The 7,865-nt window shown below is 30.6% G+C and overlaps 1 protein-coding gene across 2 annotated transcripts in view; it reads right to left on the bottom strand.

Annotated features, from left to right (window-relative positions):
• Positions 1-266: 266 nt before the first annotated feature.
• The window catches only part of LOC106458789 (cyclin-dependent kinase 9-like), a 13,158-nt gene continuing 5,559 nt past the window's right edge, over positions 267-7,865 (bottom strand). Inside the window, exons 2-7 of one of the 2 annotated variants that reach the window (XM_022385123.1) lie at positions 6,980-7,061; positions 6,413-6,503; positions 5,512-5,689; positions 4,963-5,209; positions 3,208-3,357; positions 267-2,835 (exon numbers count right to left, since the gene is read on the bottom strand). In XM_022385123.1, the coding sequence (XP_022240831.1) occupies positions 2,770-2,835; positions 3,208-3,357; positions 4,963-5,209; positions 5,512-5,689; positions 6,413-6,503; positions 6,980-7,061 (814 nt within the window). In that variant the 3' untranslated portion in view covers positions 267-2,769. Of the gene's footprint in view, positions 2,948-3,207; positions 3,358-4,962; positions 5,210-5,511; positions 5,690-6,412; positions 6,504-6,979; positions 7,062-7,865 lie in introns of both variants that reach the window. The other variant, XM_013918339.2, reaches the window with a different exon arrangement.

The raw sequence follows: 7,865 nt of genomic DNA, 5'->3' as shown, positions 1-7,865 counted from the left end.
GCTGACGAGAGCTGACATAACTTGAAACTTCTGCCTCCCTTGTAATTCCTTCCTTAGCATCAACCAGCTAGACTTATGAGTGTTGATGTAGCTTGAAATTATTAAACTAGCTCTCATTTCTTAGTATTGACCAACTACACTAATGAAAACTGACATTGCTCAAAACTGTTAACTTAGCTGTCATGATATGGGTTTTGCTACCTAATGTTTTATATTATATTTTCAAACATGATTGAAACTGTACTCTTAAAAAGAATTAACACGTATTCAGTGTTTCTTCACATATTTATTCTAAACATAACTATATAATACAAAATATCATTCACAAGGTGTGTATACAAAACTGTCAAAAAAAAAGTTATCACTTGTTGATGACAAAACCAGACAGACAGAAATGGCCCCTTAACTCCCAATGTCTCAATAACATTAAACATACATTCTTCTCTTAGAACAGAGCAAAGTGGTGGAAACAATTTAAACTCACATTAAACCATTTGTAAGTGAAGTTACACAGCAACATATTACAAAAGTTCAAATAAAGTCTGCTATAATAACATCCCAGTAATTATACTGCCTTATAACTGTTCACCATTAAAAGTAACACTGGTAACACACTATACTTCCTTTAATTCTACTTTATTATTTACATGTGAACTTTCAGTACAATAATAACTTTTACAGACTTTCGTTTTAGACTTCTAATAGTCAATGCAAAATACCTATTATTCTCTATAGCAGAGGTTGCAAATGTAGCAAAATATTACAGTGAAACATTGCAGAGAAGGTGGAGTAAGTTAATAAACCTGCAATATACCATTTATACAAGTCCAATATTTAAGTACAATTCATAACTGAAACACAAACTACAACTTTTGATTTCAGGAAAGTAAGTTTTGTGACAGGAACACTTTTACAGAAATGTCATGTATTACATCTCATTAACATAAACATTGCCAACCTTACTTTGTTAAAACATTATCCGAAATATCACAATACTTTCCTATGTAAAGCAACAGCAGAAGACACTAAATTTCATGGTTTGGGGGAGCCTCAATGGTAACAATAGCTTGCAACCTCTGCTCTACAGCTTATCATCTAAAGGCACAAGACCACACTAAGTAAGGTACATGGAAAATTATGTGAAATTATTAGGAACCTCTCTTTGTAGCTTCATTCTCTAAGAAGAAAACTCACTGAAGTAAGAACAGCTACCAATTGCATTCAGAGTGGCCAAGAAGCCAATACTGCAAAAGTAGACATTTTACCCAATGATATGCTAAAATTCCAAGGAAAGTATATCAAAGCCTCCAATTAAACTTCATCTTTTGGGACACCAAACCAATTTTTTTACTTCACATGCCATTTAGAGAAAAATGACTAGATATTCTGTGGGGAAATAAAATACCCCAAAAAAGGTGAAGTTACAAAATTTTTTAAATACATAAAATACAGTATTACTTTTTACTTCAAGTTTTAAAAAAAAACTACATTGATGTTAGTTCAGTGTTACTGTATACATTATTTTAACATTTTTCCTAGAACTGTTTTTTAAGGAAACTTTGATCATATTTATAAATAGTCTTGATGCTGAAACAACATCAAAACACAAAAATGGTACTGCATTTTCACATTTTAAATATACAGTCTATTCAAATTTAGTAAGTTACAAGACTGAATTGCAATGAAATTCAATATTAACATTTTATTCTGTAGCTATGTATACATAGACACACAAATACAAAATCCATTTTATTTTCCTACTCAATATTTGGTTAATTGATAACTAAGCAACAAAATTAATTTCTGTCAGGTTTTGGTGAAAATTGTTTCTAATACAAATGGTTTAAGATAATCATATTGTCCTTCAAGACAGTTTTACATTTCTAGACAATGCTCCTAGTATGTAATAATCAAAAAATTATATTGATTGTAAAAGGCAAAGCTAAGTGTATACTCACAAAAGGTTTTGGTTGAAAACCCTACATCTGAGAAACTCTGCCAAATTAATTACATACTTCTTATGATAATGTCCTGAAATCACTAATACTCTTATCTTTACAGCTACTCAACATAAATCTGCTTTCAACAAAAAAAGCAAGAAACCAAGAGACTTAATGGCATTATTCTAACCTATTTTTTTCTCTGTTTTGATAGTATTCTGTCCTGTAATGACAAAGTTCAAGAAAATTAAAAAATGACAAAACAGCTCCCAAATCTTAAGCTATTTTACTTTCAGGCTTTCTTATGTATAAATAATGTACAAAAAAAAATTATCAATAAAACTTAACTGTCAGACAGAAATTAATAAAACTCGAAGTTCATAAAATAAATTCAAGTTTCTAGGGGCAAAGTGACTCTGAACAACTTATGGTACAGAATATCAATTAACAAGTACAGAAGACAAACAATTTTCCATTTATGGTGCCAAATGTAGATAAGACACAGAAATCTCATGTAACCAAATGAAAAAAAGAAAGAAAGTTTCCAGTACTTTTCATGACTCACTGCAAAAGATACTTACGATTAAAAGTATCAAAAGACGACCCAGCCTGCAAGTATATTGCCTTCTTTACACACAGATTTATTAAATATTTCATTCTCATCAAAGCAAAAAAACAACAAAAAAAACACCTATTATTAGCATTTATATAATTAATGGTCAAAAGACTCTGTCATGGTACTGTCCATCAGCTGCTGAAGGCTGCATACCCTTCTGATGACCAGGCTGACCAGCATGAGGCTGTTGTACAACTCTTCTCCTCGGTGGGGCTAGATATTCAAACATGGACTGAGTGTGTTGAGATAACATCTTGGCCAACTCACATGGCATCGGATCTGTCCAGAAGAAGTCATGGTTCAAAGCATTGTCACTGTCAATTCTTTTATTTGGATCTAATGTTAGAAGCTTGTCCAACAGATCTAGGGCATAAGGATCCTTGACATAGGCCTGAATAAAAGTTAAAGTACTCAAAAATAATTTTTCATAGCAAAAGACATTTTAATCGTATTTTAGAATATAAAATTCACTATACTAAGATGTTTAAAGCTCATTTCTATAAAAGATTATAATTCCATATTAAGTGACAAAAAAAACAGATGGCATATTAAATCTCAATTGAAAAGCATTATAGCTTGTGGAACAATTATAAAAGAACATCTTGAATAACCATACATCTTTTCATATTACTAGACTATCACTATACTTACCCTGAGCCTCTCTTTTACCTTCCTCTTCTGACCTTTAGGAAGGTCTAATTTATTATAGAACTCAAGCTTTTCTACACCAGGCCAGGTTTCTGGTGATATAGATCCACAAAGCTGGCTTATTAGAGTTAACTGATGTTGTTCTGTGCTTCCCTAAAAAGGAAAGTTGAAGACAATACGAAATCAGATCAGACAGTAATTATGCTCTACAGATAACCACAGAAATGTTTCTGAAAAGAAAATATTTTTCTTTTGATAACATCAAGGAAAGTTTTTTCATTATAAATATCATTTTCCCTCCTGCATTAATCATATCTTTATTACATTCATCATTGTAATATACCATGCATAGCACTTCACAGCTATGTTTCTTTGCCAGCAGTTTTAAAATCCATATATTGCACAACAGACTCTTTCAATCATAAACACCTAACATTTTACACGACAACAGAGATATAATTAAAAACACTAAGTCTTCTGATTCATTGCTTTAAGTATTCACAGTATTTATTACTTTTAAACACTAACTGGAAAACACTATTAAAATAGGTGGATAACCCATAAGGGAGCTTGGGCCAAAATCCTGACATTGTGACTTTAGGCACAATTTCCCTAGGTCGGTCCAGGGGCATACTTCCCCATAAAATATTGAAAATTGAGATTAACAAAAACATCATTTTCTGTTCTATTTTCAAGCAACAATATGAATGGAAGTCACAAAAGGTAATAAATTTGTCTTCATGTTACAATACATATTTATATCTTTTAGTTATATTTGCACTAGGAGTGTAATACTTCAATTTTCTTAACATCTTTGTATACATAACATGATATGGTTTCCTTCATCACTTTGATAATGCCTACGAAGTGGGGAAAACTAGTCTGTAAATTTGAAAATGATTTTTTATTTATGTGTTGCAATTTATTGACTTAATCAGTTACAGTACAATTACACAGAGAATGGACATTATGCAATACCAATGACTGTATGACTGGAATATATACAGACATAAAAATATTATATAGTTTATTTGCTTCTCATTTGCTTGAAAGTATTAGAAATGGCTTCTAAATTATTTCAAAGCAACGTTCTAAAGAAAAAGAGAAACTCAAAAAGGTTGCAGTTAAAATGATGTTGGTGACTGTGTCACTCCAGGATAAAAAAAGTAAAAGAAAGGGAATATATAACACCAAAGTATCCAGCACTTAATGAAAACCCTACATTTGTTCTAAAGAAACTCACTGAGCAATGTACGTTGTTGGAAAGGCATTGCTTTTCCTTTGGTTCATAAGATATCATTACTATAAAAAAATTCATGTTATTCAATACAATTAGAACACAAGTAATAATCATTGTTATTTAAAAGTTCCCGTGAAAGACCTTTACACTCAACTGAAGTTTAAAGAACTAATTTTGAAAGTATCTAGGTGTAAAGCTAGTACTGTAAAAACTATGATACTTATTTTTATTAACAGTTTTAAGATTGACATAAAAAAATTTGTTTTTAACCTTTCTAAATATTAAAAAAAAATGATGGTAGTAAAATAGAAATATTTTGATTTCATTGTGTTGTAACTCAGTCAGTCTGGCAAGCTTGATATTAAGCAAAGGTATCATCAAAACATTTTAAATAAAATATTGTTTCATATAGTTGAAAAAAAAGAATTTATAAATCCTGGCTGTTTTAAAAATGCATGTTTTTACAGATTTATAGTATCTAAAAAAAATTAACTGCAGGGCAAGAAACACAAACACACCTGCATGATTGGACTACGTGTCCACATCTCTGCCATAATGCACCCAGCTCCCCACATATCAACAGGGGGTCCATAGTTTCTTTCACCAAGCAACAGCTCAGGAGGTCGATACCAAAGAGTTACAACACGATTTGTATAGCGATTTGGTTGGCTTGTTTTGCTGATACTGAAAGCCCTTGCTAAACCAAAATCTGCCAGTTTCAAGACTCCATTTTTTGTGATAAGAATATTTGCAGCCTTCATATCACTGAAAAAAAATGTTGTAAATAATTTCGTCACGAATGTTTTATGAAGCTTTAATGAAAACATTTTACATTTTGTTTTCTAGTTTAAATGTTTATAAAAATTGTACGATATTTAATGGAAACGTTTTTTGTCTTATGTCTTTGTTGGAACTATTTTTGCTATCATGCTCAGAATTTTTAACGCAGAACATACTTCCAACACTATCTAAATCTTACGTCATTTGTAGCATTCAATACAGATTCTACTCAAAATTTGTAGCAACTATATCTCCAGTATAAACAAAGATGTGACACAGATACTTACCGATGAAGAATTTTGTTACTATGAATGAAATATAGTCCATTTAACAACTGCTGCATTACTTTCTTGATTTCTCCAAGAGAAAACTTCACATTGACATTGCTTAGAAGACCAGCCAAGTCATGTTCACAGAAATCAAACACGAGATAAAAAGTAGCTTTATAACGATTGAAAGGAGTGGCTGAAAATAAAAATGTTTTATATGAATCAACTGTATTGAATAATGTTTCTATTTTTACAATGAGAATATATCTGTGTATCTACGTATATAAAAAACGATTACATTGAACTGCCAAAATATTGTAGTTTTTTTTCAAGTGTCTGAAAAGCCCTTCAACAGTGGTTACATCTAGAACACTTGCATCAGTAAAAGTCAAAGATATCATACGTATTAATAAAATGAATAAATACATGATTATATCCATAGATTGCCTTTCCTAAACAACCCTATTAATACTAGCAATAACTCCTTTTATGCTCATCTAATAATGGTGAGAAATTAAAGCTTTAGAAAGATGGGATGTTTTACAGAAGAAATGATTTTAAACATAATTTTCAGCATGAACAGAACTGTTATTACAACACTAACCTATAACTGAGTATTGAATAATCCGTAATTACTACAAAGATAAAATGGACAAATACAGCAAAGTAAAACAAGGAATTACTCTAAATCTACTTTATTACCAAAACATAGGGCATTAACTAATTTTTTGTTAAATAATTTACTGTTTCTTTCTCTCTATGTTATTGTTTTTAGTAAATCTATGTAGGATATTTTGCTAATTTGGATTTGGTGTAACAATATTTTTTCTTTGACAAGATCTATCATTATTTATCTTGAAACAAACAATAACATAAATGTTTACAAGTGGCATAATAAATAAAACATGAGCAAACTCACCTTTTGTCCTACAGATTTCAATTAGATTTACTACATTCTCATGGTTCAAAAGCTGCAAGATCTTTATCTCTCTCAGAGCTGTAATGGGGAACTAAAAATATGCAAATATAAACAAACAATAAAACAACAGACTATCAAAAACTCCTTCCATAAAATTAATCCACGATAATCTATCCACCATACAACTTTACAAGAAGGCAAATCCTAATGGTTTAATATTTAAGCTTTGAATTGTATTAATATTAATGTTTCTAATCCCTAGATAGATATTAACATCCCAAAATAAACCTTAAACAACTGCTTAATTCTCATTATTTGGTATAAGGAACTTCTACCTTTAATTTTATACCACACATATCTTCTAATCCAACAGGTTTACTAACAACCTATACAATTTTATTACACATGATTTTTGAAAACACGGTTAATTCATTTCTTCATTGAGCATAAACACTTATTGAATTGAAACCCTAAAATATGAGAGTTATGTTACTTAGGGGTGGATAAATATTCTTTTTGTTTCATCAAAGGCTTAACGAAGCAAAACAACACTAACTTTTTACTTACTCCTTCTTTTTCATTTTCCATGAGAACTTTCTTAAGGGCCACAACTTTCTTTGTCTGTCTGTGTTTTGCTTTGAAAACCTCTCTAAATAGATACAGCAAAAACTGATTTTAGATGTGGATGCAAGTCTACATAAACTTCAAAAACTATTCATTCTTTTCCAAACATCTTTAATGAACAAATAATTGTCACTTTTAGATTTTTTTACCATCATCACTCAACTACTGCTGCTGCAAAAGTTCTTAAAAGGTACACAGAGGTGGCTACTTTTACAAGAATGTATTGAGAAACTCGTATGTATCAGAGTTTTCAAAGAATATTCGGTGGTTAATTTCTTTACTAAGCATTAATCCTTTGGAATTCATGTAAAGAACTGATACCTCTACATTTTAGCACTAAGATGAACTGAGACAACTGACTATTCATTCCATTTCACTACTAGTTCCAATTTTAGAACACATCAATTTCCACGAGCAAGTAACATCCATTTTAACATTTCTAAAACATAGTAACCTCCAGTAAATATAAAAAAACACAGATAAACATCAATTTTTGTGTGTCACGTGGTATGCTGAATGCAGCACTGGTTCAAATTAGATGTTTGTGAAGTCAAAATACTAAATCTATAGTTCATACAAAATAGAAACTCAAATTACCGATATTGACAAGCTAGAATATAAAATAAGAATGTCTTATCATTTCTATTTGCTAAGATATTACTCATGTAATAAATCAAACAGTGGCACCCTGCCCACCTCTTTCCATTTTTGGAAACGCTCCCTATATACACGTACTTCTATATATGACATGAATAACCAATCAAAAGCTCAGAATGACCCCTAGTGGCTTTCTTGGCCATTTTAAATTCTTAGACACCATTTCTTTCTT

Source organism: Limulus polyphemus, unplaced genomic scaffold (genome assembly GCF_000517525.1).
Source record: "Limulus polyphemus unplaced genomic scaffold, Limulus_polyphemus-2.1.2 Scaffold515, whole genome shotgun sequence".
Lineage (NCBI taxonomy): Eukaryota > Metazoa > Arthropoda > Merostomata > Xiphosura > Limulidae > Limulus > Limulus polyphemus.
Note: the sequence above shows the minus strand (reverse complement) of the source record. Positions and strands in the feature narration are given on the sequence as shown.